This window comes from Myxocyprinus asiaticus, chromosome 37 (genome assembly GCF_019703515.2).
Source record: "Myxocyprinus asiaticus isolate MX2 ecotype Aquarium Trade chromosome 37, UBuf_Myxa_2, whole genome shotgun sequence".
NCBI lineage: Eukaryota > Metazoa > Chordata > Actinopteri > Cypriniformes > Catostomidae > Myxocyprinus > Myxocyprinus asiaticus.
Window position 1 is genome coordinate 11,901,832 of NC_059380.1, and position 20,818 is coordinate 11,922,649.

The 20,818-nt window shown below is 37.5% G+C and overlaps 2 protein-coding genes across 21 annotated transcripts in view; both read right to left on the reverse strand.

The window, feature by feature from the left end:
- Positions 1–795: 795 nt before the first annotated feature.
- On the reverse strand, positions 796–4,295 carry LOC127428009 (fez family zinc finger protein 2). 2 transcript variants are annotated; one of them, XM_051676043.1, is made up of 5 exons: positions 4,212–4,295; positions 2,324–3,149; positions 2,036–2,170; positions 1,778–1,910; positions 796–1,335 (listed from the first exon to the last, which is right to left on the reverse strand). In XM_051676043.1, the coding sequence occupies exons 2-5, from the start codon at positions 3,125–3,127 to the stop codon at positions 1,082–1,084; spliced, it is 1,326 nt and encodes a 441-aa protein (XP_051532003.1). In that variant the 5' UTR covers positions 3,128–3,149; positions 4,212–4,295; the 3' UTR covers positions 796–1,081. The 2 variants fall into 2 exon arrangements, with proteins under 2 accessions (XP_051532003.1, XP_051532002.1); XM_051676042.1 differs by lacking the exon at positions 4,212–4,295 and adding an exon at positions 3,426–3,555.
- Positions 4,296–11,528: 7,233 nt separating this feature from the next.
- LOC127427958 (calcium-dependent secretion activator 1) overlaps positions 11,529–20,818 on the reverse strand; it is a 167,003-nt gene continuing 157,713 nt past the window's right edge. For all 19 annotated transcript variants that reach the window (XM_051675951.1, XM_051675941.1, XM_051675938.1 and 16 more), the window contains 2 exons: positions 17,304–17,408; positions 11,529–12,646 (listed from right to left, as the gene is read on the reverse strand). In XM_051675951.1, the coding sequence (XP_051531911.1) occupies positions 12,479–12,646; positions 17,304–17,408 (273 nt within the window). In that variant the 3' untranslated portion in view covers positions 11,529–12,478. The remainder of the gene's footprint in view (positions 12,647–17,303; positions 17,409–20,818) is intronic.

The following is a 20,818-nucleotide window of genomic DNA, read 5'->3' on the forward strand; positions in this document are numbered from 1 at the left end:
GCGCTGGCGCTTCCCCTGAGGCTTTTTGGTTGATTAACGTAATAGGTTTTCAAGAGTCCATGTTTTATCTGATAATTTGAGCCATTAAACTGAAGTCAAGTGTACGGTCACAGAGGCAGTGTCGTGTATCAAATGAGTGAAAGCACGGGCTTTGAAGTCCACCAGAAATGTCATTATGAGCTTTAATTTTAACTGTGGACTGAATGACTTTATGTTGTAGATAAATAGCGATTTGTTTGTAGCTTTTTTTGTTTGTTTGTTTGTTTGTCACATTTATTATATGTGATTGATGCATGGGTTATGTTTTTCCTTCAACTTTTCTAAACTGTGAAATCACAATACCTTATGAGATTTTTGTGTCCAATTTACTGCGGCTAATTTATATTCTTAAAAGTGTGCAATTTTGTCGCAATCGCCTTCATTTTTGTTTATGAAGGCAAATTATATGTTAACGTAAATCTTGCGTGACAGTGTTTTCCAATTTTAATTCCTTTAAAATATAAAAAGACTTCAACATAAAGCCTATTTAAAAAAATAATAATAATAATAATAATCATTTTTACCTTAAAATGAAATTTTTGCACAGTTCCTAAACCATTAAAACATGTGAAACCCAATGAAGAATAGGCCTACATTTCGAATATTTTTTAAGCAATTAAACTTCACGTGAAATATAGGCAGACTCATTTTAAATGAAGATGACACATTTGAAAGTGAATTTTTCTACTATTAAAAAGATCCGACATTATTGTAGTATTTTTACGAATTTATTTTAGCATATGTGCTTTACTGCGTCAACAATCGTCAACAAATGTACAAATTTATCAAACATTTTTATTTACACATAGGTTGTGTTTATTTATGAAATGCCTTCATTTCATCTTGTCTGCAAATAATTGCTTGACAGCCCTGTATGGGAGAGGTTTCATTAAATAATATTTTATTCTGGTTTATTATGTACAATTCCTCGATGATGTGATTTCTCCCATCCCGTTCATTTTAGTTCATGTCGGTGGATGATGCGCCACAAAAATCCTCATCAGGTTCATCAGTCCATGTTCAGTCAAAGGCTGTTCACGTCTTAGTTTTGGTGTCCTCTGGAAGAATCGTTTCCGGCAGATAAACTGGCATTATCGTGCAATTTCCGTATGTGTTTTTTCAAATCAAAGTTCCGACAGAAGCCTTTCCCGCAGGTTGCACAGGTGAAGGGCTTCTTGTCGTTGTGTGTGTGCATGTGGAATGTGAGATTATAGATCTGATGGAAGGCTTTGCTACAGATTGAGCACTTGTATTGTTTCTCTCCACTGTGCGTCAGTTTGTGATTTTTGTAATTACCTGAAAAATAACAATAGAAACGAATTAAGTATTCGAAAGCATTTCCAGCTGCAAAGAGAATTGCAATAAGTTATGTTCCCCCATCAAAGGTCAACAACAGTTCACAATTAAGTTACATTTAACCGAAGAGTTTCGTTTTCAAGCCTTCCTTAATCAGCACTTTGTATGTTGAAGTCAAAAAGTTGTCAAACGTAGTTAATATCAAAGCCGAAACAGTCGAGACTTGTCGGCGTACAAAGGAGTGAAAGGTCTGTGTCTTGACCCATACCAATTGTTAAAATCTTGTAGGCCTATGTAAGTATGTTGTTACCATCAGACTGACAAATCGTGTTTAAATTGATCTCATTTAATCTTATGTAAGGCCTTGCTCCGCCTCCTCTAACAATTAATATATATATATATATATATATCATTAAGGAAAATTCAGAGATTGAATGCTTACCTTTTTGATGAAAGCCCTTTCCACAAAATTCACAGACGAATGGTTTGTAGCCCGCATGAATGCGTATATGTGTGTTTAAAGTCGAGCTTCTGTTGAAAGCTTTTCCACACTGGTTACATTTATGAGGTTTTTCCTGTGAACGGAGTCATAAATATGGGTCACAAATTACATCTAGCGTATACACAACACATATAAATATTTAGGCTATGCGTGTTATTAAAACCACAAATTACAATTTATGTCCTGTAATTTACTTACCTGTGTGTGAATTATTTTGTGTCTACACAATGTGCTGGCCTGGCGGAAACCTTTCCCACATACTTTACATACGAAAGGCCTTGCGCCTGTGTGTACCGGCATGTGACGCGTGAGGTTGTAGTGCGCATTAAAGACCTTTAAAAGAAAAACAAAATGGGCTTAGTTTATAAATCACATGATATCAGGTCTTTTTATTATTATTATTATTATTATTATTATTATTATTATTTGTGCATGTACTCTCCAACATCCCTTTGAAACTGACAAATGATGCATTCTGCAATTTACCTTTCCACAAACTTCACACGTGAAGTTCTTGGGCTTCCCGTCGTTAGCACAGTTATTCGTTTTGCTATGCGCTTTCACTCCGTTCTTCTCAGTCAAACTGTGATTCTCCCACACAATCTGGTCCAGCTGTCCAGGCAGATGCTCTTTATGTGGGTACTGAGGTGTGGGGAATTTCTCGGGTGAAACGCAGGCAAGTTTCGCATTCTCCAGCAAGAGGAGCTTCTGATGTGCGCTTATTTGTGCTTGAGAGTTTGCAATTGCTGAGGAAAATAAATGTCCGCTCAGTAGCTCGGACTGATGATAAGCAGAGTCCAGGTAATTGAAATAACACAACGATCCGTTGGTGGGCATAGCCAGCGCTTGGTGTATAACCTGGGGTTTGATAACCCGGGTCCCCGGCAATACAGAGTGCTTGATGCCTGAATCCGTTTTGCTGCAGACGCCACAACTGGATTTGCACATCGCCGCTGAAGTGCATAGTGCTCCCCTGAAATTAACTTTCCAAAACTCAGAATAGTTCATTAAAGCCTTGGCGTGTAGGTCGTAGCTGAACGGCTGTATTGGAATCATGCAGGGAATAGGGGTGCACAAGCCGACCGACTTCTTCCCTTCTGATCCTTCAAGTCCTCTGCGTTCTTCCGTGGCGGCTTTCGGTTCCGAAGTCTTGGACATGATTCTGTCGATGGAAAAGGCCAGGGACTTGGGTGCAGCCGTGGCCCCGCTCCTGTCGTCTAGTCTCGGGCAGGACATCACTGCTTCCAGAGGGAGAGAACTCGCCATTCCTACCGAACTTGGTGTGAGCATCGACCAGCCGCCCCGTCCTCTCCTGTTGAATTCCAGAGAAGCCAGGACACGCACCAGTTTAATAAGCACCTTGCTTTTACAGTGTCAGCCATTTGCATTCAAATGGCCATCCCCAGAACAATAGCATCCAGGGGTACCCGATTAATGCTCATTAACTAGTACACACAAAATTAACAGGACATTACAGAGCTCGTTAAGCAGAGAATAAGACAAACCCCTCCCAGAGTCGATTCCTATTCAGCACTTGCGAAAATCTTACAGTGAACTTACGCCAGAGAATCGATGTTGTATAGTTTACCTTTTCTCCAAAGCGCACAGCAGACGTATTCAAAGGTAACTGCGTGACTGCACTGTCACATTTTACTCGCAGACGTCCTCATCAGCGCAAGATCACGGTCTGGAGCGCTTAGCTGACATCACTTGCTCTTGCTCTTATCAGGGTGACAAGGAAACGCCATCACCAGGACTGTCCCCTCTCTTACAGCTCATTTATACATGACCACGGGGGTGGTATGCATGACAGATACTACTATAGATTATTATTTAAGTTTCTTGTCCCAAATCGTCTGTCACACACCCACAGCACAGTTCACATTTAGGATCCTTGAAGTACAGATGGAGTGTATTGAAAGAAAACTGCCAGTAATCTAGATCTTATTATTAATATTTTATTATAATATTAGGGTGCTTGTTTTCGATTAAAAAAAAATTATAATAAAAAAAATTATATATATATATGGAACTTTTTACCCTGATAAATATTATGCCTATATATAGGGTATGTAGGCATAATATTTATCAGGGTAAAACGTTCCAGGATCAAAATAAATCGGCTATATCTGTTTTAAATGTTTAAAATGACCACTTTTTAAAGCACTGTAATTTTTATTTTCGACTTTCATATATTCAGAGTATTGATTGATTGATTGATTGATTGATTGATTGATTTGATTAATCAAAAAAAGGTGTTGCTCAGGTTGGTTTAATGAGAAGGATTTGGGGACCGTCCGGCTAGTTTCAATTGTCATCGCAAGTTGCTAATCCTTGTCGTTGAAATTGCTTTTCCATGCTGGTTTATACTTACTATTTGTACAGTTGAGCAGGTCCCATTTCCACCTGTTTAGAGAACAGATTGCGAGTGCAGAACCTCCCTCGGATCCTATTAAACGTTTTTCCTCCTTAACCTATTCAGAGGAACCAATTTTCCAGCGCGGTTCGGAGTTCAGCCCCGAAAGAAGCAGCTCTTTCACTTTTAGCCACTAAAGCACTGCGTGGAACCTGTTTTTGTGTTTTTCTGAAATAAAGGGAAGGATTAAAGGAGGGAAGAAAAGACTTAGCCTGGCCAGAGGTATAGCACAAAATGAAAAAGCCCCTTTTAAAGCTGTATAAGAAGTTTGCTGGAATCCAGAGATTTGTGTGCTTGCTACAATGACCAGACGCCCTCTCGTCTTTTTTTAAGAGGGCCAGCTTGAATTCATTTGTTTGCAGACTATTTCACTTAAGACTCACAACAAATTATTACAAAAAGCCCGAAAAGAAGCGTTTCAAGTTCAAACAGTGATTATCTTTACTGTGAGGAGAATATGGCTCAGTTGCTCACACAGCGTCGCCTGGAGATATTGACTTAAAATTCTGCATTGTTTTTTTATTTTATTTTATTTTTTTTATTTTTTTGTTGTTGTTTTATTATTATTATTATTATTATTATTATATATATATATATATATATATATATATATATATATATATATATATATATATATATATATATATATATATTAAATTACATTAATGTTTCTCACTTAAAAAAAAATAAAAATATATTAAACAGTTACATCACGTGTTTGTTATGGAAAGTTTTTATGATTCGTTCGTCATTTGTTATTTGATGCAGTCGTGCTGTTATTAGGCCTATGTCATCACGAATTGATGTCGGTGATATTAAATAAGGAAAAGTGAATTGGATATCCCGTTACGCACACCTGCAGCCGCAGCAGAGAAGGCTTTAAACGGCAACATACGGAGCACAATTTACATGACAAATTGTGTGTGTGTGTGTATTATGGCGCGCCTAAATGCCATAGAAAATACAGAATTTTAAAACGAAATAAAACTTTTTATTATTTTTGTTATTATTAATTTAAAGCCTAATGACTATGTAAAATTTAACAGAAATCAAACGTATTAATTTCTTTAGGATTTTACCAAAGTTTTTCATTTTTTTTTTATTTTGTACAGTAAAAAAAAAAAAAAGAAAGCTGTGTTTAAAAAAAAAAAAAAAAAAAAAAGTTTTGAAAACTTAAAATGAGCACACCTACATTCCTTCAACAACGATGCTCTTATTACTCTATTGTCTGAGGCACACGGCCAATCATCTCTAACATGCTGACTGCGCTTGTAAAGGCGCACGTTTTAAACTCGACGCTTCCCAGCGTGTCTCTCTTAAAAGTGATCACAGTGACACTCGTCCTCGGCTTTATAGGTGGAAGTGGAACTTCTAACCCGATATGTCATCGAGTGTGCAGGAGGAACTGCCAAGATGCATAAATAGGCGTCAAGTTTGAGCTGCACATTGCGCCAGCTGTCTTTCGTGACTAATAGCAGCTTTTATAAACTTGATGTAGACTTTCTTGTTTGTTAAATTTGTCACTCAGTGAACATCCTAATTAAGACAGTCATGGCATGGGTCATATTTTACATTAGCTATAGGCTACATTCATGTGTTAAAGTGCAACGTAAGTAAGTCATTTAAACTTACAGTGTAATTACTTCATGTAACTGCTTTTAAGATGACATTTCTATTTTAATTCATTATACCCGCAAATCACTATGCCGGTTTACAGTTATAGAAAAGAACTGAAAAGCATACGTCTTTTACAATAAGATCATTTTTTTTTTTTTTTTTACAATATTATAACAATGACACCTGTGAATTTAGCAGCTTTTAAATCCCATGTGTAAATGTTCGTACTAAGGATGACATGAGGAAGAAAGTGATATAACATTTTAAGAATGGTTAGAATTGCAGGACAAGGGAGATAGAGAGATGGAGCAAAACACTAGCACACCTCCAGAGACACATTTTGCCACACTTTGTTCTAGGGAACATCCTTCATTTCTAGACTGATTACTTCATAATTCTACAGTGCCTCACTGTAACCCAAATTTGTATCCATCCATCCACCCATCCATCCATCCATCCATCCATTTGAGGGTCTGATAAAGCATATTCACACTAAACCATATTCTTGAATCCCCAGGTAAACCTTTCACGTCCCTGCAAATATTTTGGCAGCTTCGGTGCCTAAACACATCACTGTTTTAAAAGGAATATGCTTACTTTAACAAACACAACCTAAAAAGAAATAAATAAATAAAATAGCAATAGTAAGAGAAAAAGAAAGTAGCTGTCGAAGTTGCTAAGAAAACGGCAATGAAGTAGAAAAGCTGTGTTGTCAGGGAGTTGCTGTGGACTGCAAAAAATGGCTTGTTTTATTGCGGTCTTGAGTGAGTCCTTTTGTCAGCCAGAACTTCTGTCCTGAAGCCTGCCTGCATTCCAGTAGCCGTCAAAGCCTCTGTTTCTCACCTGCCCTTTGTACACCGCTCACCTCACTGCCTGTCTGTTCACCTCTCATCAGCATCCCAGAACACACACATAGACACAAGACACCATCACTCAGATCTGCACATTTGCCAAACATTTGCATGGACACAGTATTTCCTCAATAGTTTTTTGCTATTGTGTGGTCGTCTCTCTATCACTCCCTATCTAGTGCATGCTCTCTTAGCCAGTTCTTTTCTTTTTTAAATTGTCTTTTAGTGCACCTTTCTGCTCCATTTTCCTTTTCAAGTCCCAACGTTCTTTCAAGTGCTGAGTGAACCACTTTTGCTCCTGCTCATTCGAACTGCCTCTATTTTTCTGACCCATGTGCATGTTCAGTTGGTTCTCCTTAATGTCAGCTCTGAATGGCACGGTGGTTTCCAAAGCGAGGGAGGACTCAACTGCACCTTTGATGCTCAGAGCAAAAGGTTTGAATGCTTTTTCCAGAACAATGGCGAGGAAGCCTGACAAAGCCGCGGGTGCAGGGCAACCTGAGTAACCCTACTTCACCTTCCTATTCACCATTCACGTCCCTCATCTGTCGACCAAATTTAATATGGTCCACAAAATGGACAAGGGAATGTCCCCTCCAGTGCTATGGGGATGGAAGAAATGGCGAGACGCAGGCGACGTGTCTTGTAAGGCTGTACATTATCATATTCACTTCAGGCTCGAAGAACAGATGGATGAGTGTAGAATGGGAATAAGATTTGATTGGCTGCAGAGGATGTGAGCTCATTGCTCTTAAGGGCCTGATTATCCACTTTAAACTTATTTGAAGCATATTTGTGTTTCTTTGTTCAGATGCCTTAAGTTATTAGACTCCCACATGACATTACTGTTGAGAGGCCATGTAGTACAACGCAACACCATGGATTTGTAATTCATGAGTAATGACTAGCTCATTCCATTTCATGGTAACATGCAGTAGCATTTATAAAATGCCATTACTTTTAAATTTGTATGCATTATTTCACTTACTCAACTTATTGTGTAAAAGTAGAATCAGTAACAAGTTTACTTCTTTAAGGAATATTCTGGGTTCAATGTAAGTTAAGCTTAATTCACAGCACATGTTGATTTACACACACACACACACACACACACACACACACACACACACACACACACACACACACACACACACACACACACACAAAAAAAGAATTTTGACTTATCTCTCATTTTCTTGAAGAAATAAAAAAGAAGCAGCAAAAAATGAGGTTACAGTGAGGCACTTACAATGGAACTGAATGGGGACAATTTTTAGAGTTTTAAAGGCAAAGCTGTGAAGCTAATATTTTATAAAAGCACATACATGTATGTTAATTCTTCTGTATTATTTGAGCTGTAAAGGTGTTTGAATCATAATTCTTACGGTAGTTTTAGGGTTTACATTGTCATGGCAAAGAAATAGAAAAATTTACACAGAATAGATAAACAAGTGATTTTAAGCGATATGTCTTGTGGCTATAATTTTTAAACAGTGAGCATTTTAACGTTTACAGATTGGCCCCATTCACTTCCATTGTAAGTGCCTCACTGAAACCCATACTTTTACTCTATAACTTGGTAAAACTTTGCAATAAGGTTCCATTTGTTAACATTATATTACATGAACTAACAATGAACAATAATTTTACAGCATTTATTAAACTTGGTTAATGTTAATTTCAACATATACAAATACATTTTTAAAATCAGAAGTTGTATTTGTTAACATTAGTAAATGCACTATGACCTTACAATGAATCACTGTATTTTTTACTGTATTAACTAACATTACAATGATAAATGAAAAGACAAACATTTTCAAAAAACAAAACAAAACAGCATATCGTTGATTGTTTGTTCATGATACCGAATGCATTAACAAATATTAACGAATGGAACCTTATTGTGAAGTGTAACCAATAACTTTTGTGTAACACAGAAAAAATAAAACATCAAGGTTTGGAACGAGGGAAGTGGTTTACAGGTTAAACATACATCAGACACATTCTGGGCATTCACTCAACCTAAACTTCATGATGTATCAGCTGGGTGCTTTTTCAAGGATTTTCCATGTATGCTGGACACTTGTTGACTACTTTTCCTTTACTATTCTGTTCCAACTCATCCATTTAAAAAGATGATTTTTTTTTTAGTTTTGTTGAGAAATTCACAAATGAACACTTCGATTTGTGGCACAATTTACATTTGTCTACAAAACTAATTTTAAGCATTTAAGCATAAGCCTTTAGATCAAAAGCCTTTTAAGATAATGAGAAGCATACATTTAGTCAAGTTTGTCCAAACGTTTACTGGTAGTGGATGTGTTTCTAGTAATTTCAATGCATCCACCCAAAAGGGCAGATAAGATAGTGGTAAGGCACAGTAAGATCTCAGCATAATTCCATTCACATGGCCAGATATGACACACTTTATCCTCTGAGCCATTTTTGATTATAGCAGGATGATCATCTCATCATCATCTTCATCTTGATTTGTCTCTCTCTCACTCCAAACCTGATGGTGTTCCCATGAGCTGAACATAATGCGTGATTGCTTTAAACATTAAGCTATTCATTTCACTGAAAAGATAAAAAAAAAATAATCAGTCCCGTTGTACTCCCGTCCTAATGCGGCGATAAGATGGTTGTGGGTTGGTTTAAAAAACCATAAGAGGCTTTAAATTGTCCTTGTTGAAGGGATCTGACATCTACCTGTTTACTTAGAGGGTTTACTTGGAGATGTGAGCTGCCATCAAATCCCGCAACACAAGCAGTTCTACCTCTGAGAACAGTCGGCTATAACCTAGGTAAGAGTTATGGCTTCGGCTTATCACACATTGACAACTCTTCCACTAGTCAGGGTGAAACCACACACGCTGTGGGCCTTGAATTGAAACGTTTAATCTAACACAACGTTGGCACACAATTTGTGCTACTTTGTCTGTGTATTTGTGTCTGCAATTTCTGTTTTTCATTTGCCCACTACATCACACACTGTGCTTGAAGTCGGGGCCCGCCTTGCATCCACGTCTCCAAGACCCTCTCCCGCAACCTGGGGCCAGTTCGTGTTGTGACGGTCAATTGGAGAATCTTTTATTTGGATACACTTACCATTCCCATTTCCTAACCTGATAGAGGCTTAAAAGCCAGAACAGCTCAGATCGTGCCAGAATAAATCTCCTTGCCTATTAATCTGTCACTGGGCCCTCTCCCTCTCAAAATTGTTGCATTGCGGCAGGATTTATGAGGAAATTAAATGTATGATATCCAAGCCTCCTCTTATGGCACTCGGTGCATGGCGACAGAGCATTTCTTTCCACTGTTGATTACACTGAAATCAAAGCGAGAGTGGCGCATCGGAGAAAGCGTACATTCCCACAATTAGGTCACAGTGGCAGGCCACAAGAATATATTCTAACACTGGGCCTCTCTCATTTGTCTTTCCCTGCCCTGTGCCCCGTCACCAAGAAACAAACCAAATTGTATCCGTGGGTTTGGATCGTAAAGAGTAAGGAGATGAAAAGGCAATTTCCATCTCCTAGTTAAAGCTCTTCCATTCTTTTCTCTCACTCTAAGTGCTGCAATACAGCCCATAGTCAGTGCTCCAGGGGGTTAAACGAAACACTTCACCTCTGTTATACCTAACAATGCGCCAATGGACACTACATTTAATGTAATGCAACAAGATGACTATGTAAATGTCAGCCTACATGAAATGATACATTAGAGAATCTTCCTCAGGGTTGTAACAAAATGTATCTTTATGTAGGGTCATAAAGAAGTGGAAAATATCTATTGTATTTATCAAAGTTATTGTGTTAGAAAAGATAGCATATTTAAGATCAAGTGACATTTATTTTAAAGAAAAAAAAAAGCACAAGAACGCTTTAGGCAAAGCAACTGACGTCATGCATCCAGTAAAAATCACCTAAAAATTATTGCAATAAATGGCTTTTTCAATTGTTTGCAGATATACTTGGGTTGCTTTTTTGTTATCTAATGCAATTAAATATATGCAACTTTAAGTTTGATTGAAGTGTCTAAATACTTATTTTGGGCCACTGTATATACTGTAGTTTGTAAAGATATAAATGCATGCATCTCAAAAATATATATAGATTGCTGTCATCATGTCACTGTTTTCAAGTCTTGTATGATAGTGAACCGGTATTTTAAACCTTGTCTTGGTTGTTTTTCTTATCCTTGCAGATGTGTTTTCAAGCAATCTATGATATATTTAAAATATTGCATCTTCATTTAATTTGTCACAGTATTATTATCTAATTCCTTGATTTATATTTATTGTCTTGAAGACCAGACGGATTTGTTTTGGAAATCTTATGAAAAATGTTAATCTGGTTGAGAAGATCTGTCTTGGGACTGGTCTGTGTCATCTTTGGTCAGTCAATCTCCTTCTGTCCAAAAATATTGGCACTGAAGATGAGCTATGACTTAATCCAAAAACGTTAATCTCCTTTTCTTGTTTTCTTGTTTTTGGTGGCTTGGTAGTGGGTGGGTGTGTGGAGTGGGAAAGTCATGGTTGTGTGCAAATATTGTTGACTGTTACAAAGTATTAATTGAAGCCTGTGTTGCATTTGGTGAGTGTAAAAATCCTGGGGCTAATTTAATTTATCTTTAGATTTATCTGCATTTATCAGTACCTGTTACAGATAAGGAAGGTATATGAATCATACTCCAGCCAGCGTACACCAAGCAGGGGTTGCCAGCGGTACACTTGGCTTGACTGAAACATTGCGACCTTTATTTATTTTGCTGTTAATAATAAAAGAACAAAAAAAGAGAAATATGAGTATGAATCACTTTATTTTTGTAAGCCCGATTTCTTGCATTTCATCTGTAGGTGCATATAAGGCAGAAGCAAGATGAATCAACCAGTTACTTTCCACAAAATCAAAAGGTTTCAGATAAGATTTCCAACAACTGGGGCATGCAGCTACTTCACAAAGGGAATTCAAAGCGCTATATACACAAAACAATAGTAGCAATGATGAAAACTGGCAACTGTGCTAAATGCTTTGTTTCAACAAAAGGCTTAAGAGAAGAAATACATTTTAAAATTTAGAATTTTTCAAAGTATATCACAAATAAGCTATTGGAATATATTGCATCTCTAAAATACACCTACAAACATATCACCTTACCTAAGTCGTTAAAAAAAAAAATATTTTGGGTGAAAAACACATTGTGGATTATTGACTTATTGTGGAAGTGAGCTGAATATATAAACATCTGAACAAGTTCATACAATCAAGTCAGTTGGCCTACACTCCAAAAGAAACAAGTAAAAGGTCTATGCACAGTTATGTACCATTAATGTATTTACAATACGTTTAAGAAGCGCCATACGATTTGCATTGAACAGGGACACAACAACCATTATTCCTTACCATCTCACACAACATTGTTTACAAATGGTACTCCATATTGCTTAAAAACATTTAGGTATGGATTTCAGACATTTTACCATTTTTCCCCCAAATAAAATTGAACAGTGTCAGTTATTTTAATTCTTCTGTTTTATTCTTTTCTTTGTTTGTTTTTTGTCATCTGAATTGAGAATAATATACTTTTTAGTTCCATCATTTTAATTGAAGTTGGTCCCTTGTCTGTCCTTAAACATGACATTAATAACATCCAAACATGTACAAGTGATAGACAGCGGTGTACATGCATAATTTTAGGCCACGATAAAAATGGCTGACAGAAATGCCCACACCTAATTGTCTTCGGCAGGATCTAATCATCTGCCTCATCGCTGTCCCTCATGGATATTCCTTGCATTCCTCCTTCTCTTACAGATGCTGTTGCCTCTTCAAGAATCAGCCTGTTTCTCACCGTCTCATACATCTTGCTGTTCAGAGTGGAGTCCAACACACCTTGTAGTCTGAAATCACGATACTTTTTCTGCAAAAACATAGAGGCAGTGTTATTATAGTTAACGAAAATGAAAATGAACTAAAATCATTTTCGTTAACTAAAACAAAACTAGAAACTGAAATTATTGGAAAAAACTGAAACTAAACTAAAATACTTTTTTATAACTCCAAAACTAACTATCCAAACGCCACATAACCTAACATTATACCTTTAAAGAAAGCTTAGGATGTCTTCTACCTTAGTCAAAAGCAAAAAGGAAGAAATATTCAATACTGGGAAGTGAAACCTTTGAAGACCCTCTTTGACCAAATTCCAGATTTTTTTTAAAGTAGTACTGGTAAAGTGGGACAGAGGGGAAATTATTCTCTAGAAAATATCTACAAAGTATTTGGAATTTAAAAAATATATATATATTTTCTTATACACTTTTACATCATAACATTAAGTTAACTTTTACTTTTTTATAACCTTAACAAGATTCACCTACAATTTCTGTTAATATTGTTTTTCCCACCTGTGATCATGAAATGAGCTCTGCCACCCATCTCAAAGTAAAATCATCAATTTAAACCTCAAAAAGATAGAGGGGTTGTTCAACCAAAAATTTTAATTCTCTCATCATTTACTCACCCTCATGCCATCCCAGATGTGTATAACTTTCTTTCTTCTGCTCAACACAAATGAAGGTTTTTAGAAGAATATTTCAGCTCTCTAGGTCCATACAATGCAAGTCAACAGAGTCCAAAACCTTGAAGCTTTATGCTGCATAGAAGCAGCATAAAAGTAACCCATAAATGGTTTAATCCATGTCTTCTGAAGTGATCTAATTTGTTTCAGGTGAGAACAGACCAAAATGTAACTCCTTTTTCACTGTACATCTTGCAATTGCAGTCTACAGGAACAGTCATGATTTCAAGCTCGATTACACTTCCTAGTAGAGTTCACAGAGTGCTAGATGGTACTGGGAAATATAATCAAGCTTGAATTCATGATTGCCAAGGAGACTGCTTAATTCAAGATTTACAGTAAAAAAAGGACTTAAATATTGATCTGTTTCTCACCCACACCTATCATATCACTTCTGAACACATGGATTTAACAACTGGAGTCGTATGGATTACTTTTATGCTGCATTTTTGTGCTTTTTGGAGCTTCAAAGTTCTGTTCACCATTCACTTGCATTGTATGGCCCTACAGAGCTGAGATATTCTTCTAAAACATTTTTGTGTTCTGCAGAAGAAGGAAAGTCAAACACATCTGGGATGGCATGAGGGTGAGTAAATGATTTCATTTAATTTCAGTTTCATTTTTGGGTGAACTATCCATTTAATTGTTTACTCCCCAAAGATTAGTTTAGTAATGATTTATAATCATTGAAGGAAATACATGTGGATACAATGTGGATCAAGCTTAAATGTCCTTTGTCACTTTACCCATATTCACCCTATATTATACATTTTGCAACATTTACAATCCACATTAAACATGGAAATACCACTAGATAAAGGTAACACAAGACTGCCGTGAAAATGTAATGATGTTAGACTTTTTAAATTACACCAGTAAACACAGCTTTGGCAGCCATAAAAAATACTAAAACTAAAATAAAAACCAACTAAACTAAAACTAACAGACAAACTGTGAAAACTAATGGAAACTAAACTAAATTGTAATGACAAATTTAATATAAAATAGAAATAAAAAACTCAATGAAAAATCCCAAACTATAATAACACTGCATAGAGGACATATAAACATTAACAGAAATGTTTAATACACCTTTTATATTTGGTACTTTCCACAAATAGGTTATACTTTATATACATATGCTTATATGGTGTCCCATTACTTTTTTTTTAACCATTAGAGATAAAAATCCCATGTTTTCTTTTTGAAGACAAATAATTAATATAACATAACTCAATTTTCCTTTTTACACAAATTGTAATATTGACTGGATTTGAAAATCTCAACCATTCATCCCTGTTAAGTTATTTAAGAAAATAATTATTTTTTAATTTATGGGAAATTTCTTTTTAAAAATATGGGAAAGTAAATGTATCAATAACTATGAACCAACATTAGGTCAGAAACTAGCAACACTATGGTCAATGACGATCGACCTTGGCCAGCAGCTAAAATTTCCAACCAAGGTGGCCATTACCTCCTTTAGGCTGGATGTAATGTTGTGGTCGACTTCAGCTAGATAAATAACAATGACTGAGCTTACTGTTCCATGGGAAGTGGGTCTGGAGACAGCCTATGAGAGGAAGAAGCTCAAATATGCTGATCTGGCCGCAGTGCTGGGGGAAACGTCCCTGACCGCTGCACCACCACCAGGAGATATTCTGGGATTAATGGGGCAACACATTGAAGATAGGTTGCCTCTGGTTGATGACCCCGCATCTGGACTGAAGGCACTGGTGGAGGTGTGGCAGGCAATAATGCCCGGCAGGTTATTACAGTTACCTGTGCATCTGCCTATTTTGGTTTGTTTTTTTATTGTTTTATACATTTTTTATATATATATTTTATTTATGTTTATTTATGTTTATTTATGTTTATTTATTTTTTATTTATTTATTTTTTGCTAAAAAAAAAATAGCAAAATCACACAATGGGACAGATATGTCCCAAATTTTGTAATAATACATACATTTAGTTAAATGAAGCATAGTGTTAGTTCAGGTGTAACCTGTCCTGCTTGACCCGCTCCAGAAGGGAATCGCTGGCATGGGAGGTGGGCTCACTAACAAGGAGGCTAAAGACTACAGCCTCTAGCGTCAGTTACTAGTGTGCCTTGAGGCCAGGGGAGTGAGGTTTACACATAATGCACAGGTATCATGTACCAGCTTGCTCCCATTACACTCACCCCCTAAACCTCACTCCCATCAGGGTCACGGCACCACTGTAACCGGTCCTGCTTGACCCGCTCTAAACGGGATTCGAGCCAGCGTCTCCGGCATGGGAGGCGGGCGCGCTAACGAGGAGGCTAAAGGCTACAGCCTCTAATGTCAGTCACTAGTGCGCCTCTTGAGGCCAGGGGAGTGAGGTTTACACATACCGCACAGCTATCATGTACCAGCTGGCTCCCGTTACACAGGCAGGTCACGTGAGTCACATTTGCAATCAGCTGTCACTGATTATGTCATCTACCAATACAATTCAGATACAAATACAATTTATTTGCTGCACTCACTGCTCTGTCCATGCATGGCTGCATGGATGGGCAGAGAGTTTGCCCAGAACAGCACCATACCACCAACAACAACAGATGCTTCATCATTAAGTCAAAAAATACTCTTAAGTATTCAAGTCTATTCATTTGACTTAAGTGGTCCTGACTGAACAAGTATTACCAAAAAATTGCAAAACGTACATAAAATAAATGTCAAATATAGCCGCTCATGTAATAGCAACATGATCACATGGGAAGTCAGCATGTTGTTTCTGAGAGTTCCAGTATCTTAGGATCGGCCACATAATGCAGACTCACAGACAAGCACCATCTCCTATCAGACATTTTTGCATCGGCTCCAGCGAGTTTACCTTCCCCTGTGGTGTGACCAGAAATGCGTTGCGTCAGGAGCGTGGGAGACACTGGTTAAGATCCCATGTTGAAACCAGGAAGTAATCACGTTTGAATAATCAATGGTGGCCATGATTTGTAGGTTGCATTTTCCCCTCTGTCCTTACATTTTTACTCCACTGATGGTTAGGTTTAGTTTTGGGGTTAGTTTGGTGGGGGGGTGGGGGTGGTCCCTGTTCAGCTGAAAACAACTCACTTCACAACTTGCTTTTGGTGTCCCTCTGTGGACATTACACCCAGAAAATGGAGCTTGCACGTGCACATAGACAAACAACACTTACCGCTTTGGCCACTGGGGGCAGTGTTTTGCATTTTGGTAAGCACAGACCGATTAAGAAAAGTCAACCTACTGTTTCCAATTTCACTGTAAGATCAGTCTGGTAAGATTTACTTTGACCTCCTCAGGTTGATGATCAAAATTTTCTGAAGATTAAGCACCTGCTTTTACTGAACCTTTGTTGAAAAAGAAAAAAGTACTTATTTTTTTAAAATAGTTTCAGGCCCTATATTGCACCATATTTGTGGGAAGTGACACTTGCATAGTTTCTATTTGGTTGCTGTAAGGTAGATAAGGAAAACCAAGACAATGATAAAACATTTATATGGTTAACTTGTATGAGAAACTGTTAGTCTTGGCCAAATTACATCATGAAAAACAACTCTTTGCTGAGAGGCCTTCTTATTCCAGTACAGAACCTAACATTTGTGGGGTAAAAAAAAAAGTTCCTTCCTCCACATTTGTCTAGCATGAAAGGCATGCCTGTTTGTGAGGTGCATCCACACACACCATAAATGTGTAATTGCAAAATATGAACTCCTGTTGATGTTGCTGAAAAACTGTTAACAAGCGGAGGCTGGAGAGGTTTTTTTTTTTTTCTTTGGCTGATCAACCTCTGTAGAATGATTCTGATTGGTTGGTGTGTCTGTGTTTTTATAGCATGTGTTTACAAGTACATTTGGTGAAAACCCTGTGCAAAAGTCTTCATTTGCTCTCCATTTAATCTAACTGCTGTTTATAAGAAGCAATTGAGATATTAGAGAGATCTTATTTGTCATTTTTATTATGGGAGTTGTCATTGATTCTGTAGTTTTTACCTTTACGATTCTGATGAGGATTTTCAGCTGATACACGTGCAACTGCAGGTCCATGCGGTCTGTTAGCCAGGTGCCCAGGAGATTCATTGTGCTGGTGTACCATTGCTGAAACACAAATACATTGTTCTCCAGCAAAGACAGACACACATATAAATGCTGCCACACACAAAGACATACGAAGACACATCTACACAAACACATACACGTGTAGGAAGTAGTTTTGTAGGAAGAAAAAAAAAAAGATGAAAACACCAATATCAGATTATTTGAACAAAAATCCACAGCCTTTCCAATCCTCAGAGTACAAGACCTCCAAAGTGCTCACCAACTTAATCTGATAAAACTTTAAATAACCTATCAAACTGACAACATATAAGATGAATGCTGTTAAATTTAGATGCATTAGCTATATCTGTTCAGACAACACACAAAACTAATTCGCTGTGGTTGCCTTTCAGGAAATTCCTATGGATTTTATAGTGGCAGTTTTGGATTTATGAGAAAAACAAGACCAGTGGTTACAATTACTTGAAGAGACTTTCAAAAACATATGCTGCTAACAAGTTTGAATTTGAATTTTAAAAAATTATGCTGCTAAGTTCCTAAAAAAGCACTATAATGATTTTCTGTTTTGTGTACACTCACTTTGAAGTACAACTACCATTGTGTGTTATCTACTGTAAGTTGTAGAATAAAATGTGAAAGTCTACTCAAGTAATTTTAAATTCAGTTTCAAAATCTAAAACCACCATAATAAATCCCATAGGATATTCCAGAAAGAACTCATGGCTTGAAAATGCTAATTGTCTTCTGGATTTTAAGACTAGAATCTGAACAGCTCTGTTGCACAGGCTAATATCAAAGGAGGGCTGATTCTCCTGTCGGTGTTGTTTTGTCTTTAAAGGTGTTGGTCATGACGATTTTATATTTTTGAGTTTTTGTATGATACATTTGGAACTTTCCAAACATAGCAACAAGTTCTAATTAGTCAACAAGACTAAATTCACTTGTATAGGCATATAATGGAGAAAATTATTTTTTGAGTACAGCTTTAAGAAGGACTAAGAGCACCATGGTGACTTTACAAGGGGGCCTGTTAATAAAAATGGTCCCAACACGATTTGCCCTGGAGGAAGTCCTTCTGTCACAGTCATGATCCTCATCCAAACCTCTCCCTGTCTCCACAGCTCCACCCAGGAACTGCTAATTGACAGTTTCAGATCCCATCAGCTGTCTCCTGTGCTGCTTTTGGACACTGATCATGAGAGATGTTGCCCATGTTACGGCAGCCACAATCCTGCCCTTAGCCTATGTTCAGTCTTTGCTTCAAACTGTGGCACTTTCTGTCACATTGAGATCCAAACATCCATCATTCCCAGCGGACATGTTGTCTTTACCGCAGTCACAATGAGCTCACTAATGTTACCGTGGCTAAGGGTCTTTTTTTTTTTTTTTTACAAGCCTTCCTCTCTTAGTCTCTCTGTTTTGCTCTCCCTATCCATTCACTGAAACTCACTGAACTCAAAGCACCTCCTAAATAGCCAGTGCATTAGCTTTTGGGCTGCAGATGTTGGACCGTGGGGAGGATCTCATTCTAAGTCTAATTGATTAGTTATGATCAAGCTGGGCTGATGGTAATCTGAACTGACTGAGTCTCAACAGTTTAAGAACTAAATAAATCGAGCTGCAGATTCAAGAGATCTTGGGTAACTGCAGCACACTTGACAGTATCAATATGAGGCCTCATCCATACAATTATACAAAACTATTCCAAGAACAAATGTGACCTGCTCTATCATTTTGAGTCACTCTGACATTTTAAAATTGGTTATGCATTAGTGTAAACAAGGAAAGTCTCATCCAACATTTTAACTATTTAATGTATATCTCGGCAATGGTTTGGTGCAGAAACATAGTAGTTATAGCATTAGAAAACTCAGATTTCCCTTTTTACTTTAATGCATAAAACTCAAACAATGTTTCTGGGTCAAAGTGACTCAAAATGACCAAGCCGGTCACATTTTATTTGTATACATGAGGGCAGCATTGCCATGTCCGTATGAAAGTGTAACATTTATGTCAACCAACACACTTTTTTGACGACATGGTCAGAGCCTTTTATGTTGTTAAAAGCCTCAAGTAGAACACATCCATAAAAGGATCTCACAGCTGAAATTCTTTGCCACTATACTACTCAATGACTGGTGAGTGTTATCTGAACAACCTGCCAGTGGCTAATCATAGACATTTTTAGACGCATAGCACAAAATTTGGTCGCATATGCAAGTGATTTACCAGCATTGTAGAGGGTTGCCACATAGAGTAAAAAAACTATCTTGGGATTTAAGAATCAATATCAAGATCGTTCAAATGAAGATTGGGATGCATCGGAAAATTAATATTTTATTGTGTACCTATGGTACATTGTTAAAATTGTGATGCTAAGGTGTGTTCGAAGGGGTTTTAAGAATTGGATCCAAGAGGTTAAGGTGGTTAGTGGTTCGTCCCTTCAGTGAATCAGAGCTTGGTGTTGCTCTGCGAGTGCTGGTGCTCTGTGCCTGTGAAAGTTCGGGCAGCAGGGCCGCGATGGACCCCCACAGGGAGGCCAGACCTGGAGCAACTGCTCTCTCTCACACTCAGACTTTCTCTCATGCTCACTCTGCATCTCCTACATTTGTTCCTACAAAGTGCCCCTTGCTTCTGTTTAAAGTTATTGTTCTTTTAAACACATACACAGCTGATTACAAAGCCAAATACCTACTGCAACTATTGGTTAATTTAATGACTTAATGGTAAAGTGGGAAACTTAGGTTTTATATTTAATATTTCTTTCTGATTTCTCTGTATATTGTAGTAGAGAGTTTTAGCTATTGAAAATGCTTTTGTGTGAGGGTTTAAGCCTTTCTGCATCATATTTTGAAGCATCGGCAATTACACATTTTTATAAAGTGTTCCACTTTACATGGAACATTCACACTGTGTAAAAATCGAAATGGTTTGTAGGCCCAGATTCCAGTGTTTAATCACACAGCAAATGTAATGACGTTAGAGGAAGAATATATTTTGATATGTCGACAGATATTTCAAATCAAATTTGGGAGACTCGGCCAGTACGACTGTGTCCTCTCTGGTCTTGGTTGTGAAATGAACAGTGCTGGCAGTGGGACATTGTTCTGCTGTCAGCAGAGAAACAGAAGACTCTCCGAGAGCATATTATGTACTGTGGCACTTTTTGGATATTGAGCAGCAGGAAGCTGGCAATAGCTGCTAGCCAAAACAGGAGTATCATGACTCTGAATGCATAATAAAAGAAGCGGATATGGGGAGAAAAAAAAAATCTGTGATCATCTAACGAGTTCCATCTGATATTGCAAAGTGTAAGGGCTGCCTGTATATGCGCATGTCTGTTGGACGTGTGTTATCATTACCAATACAACACACATGAACATCTGCAGAGCCCCCACACCTCTAGCAGGGAGTGCTGAGTGCCTGAGCGACCTCCTGTCCCCTGCCAC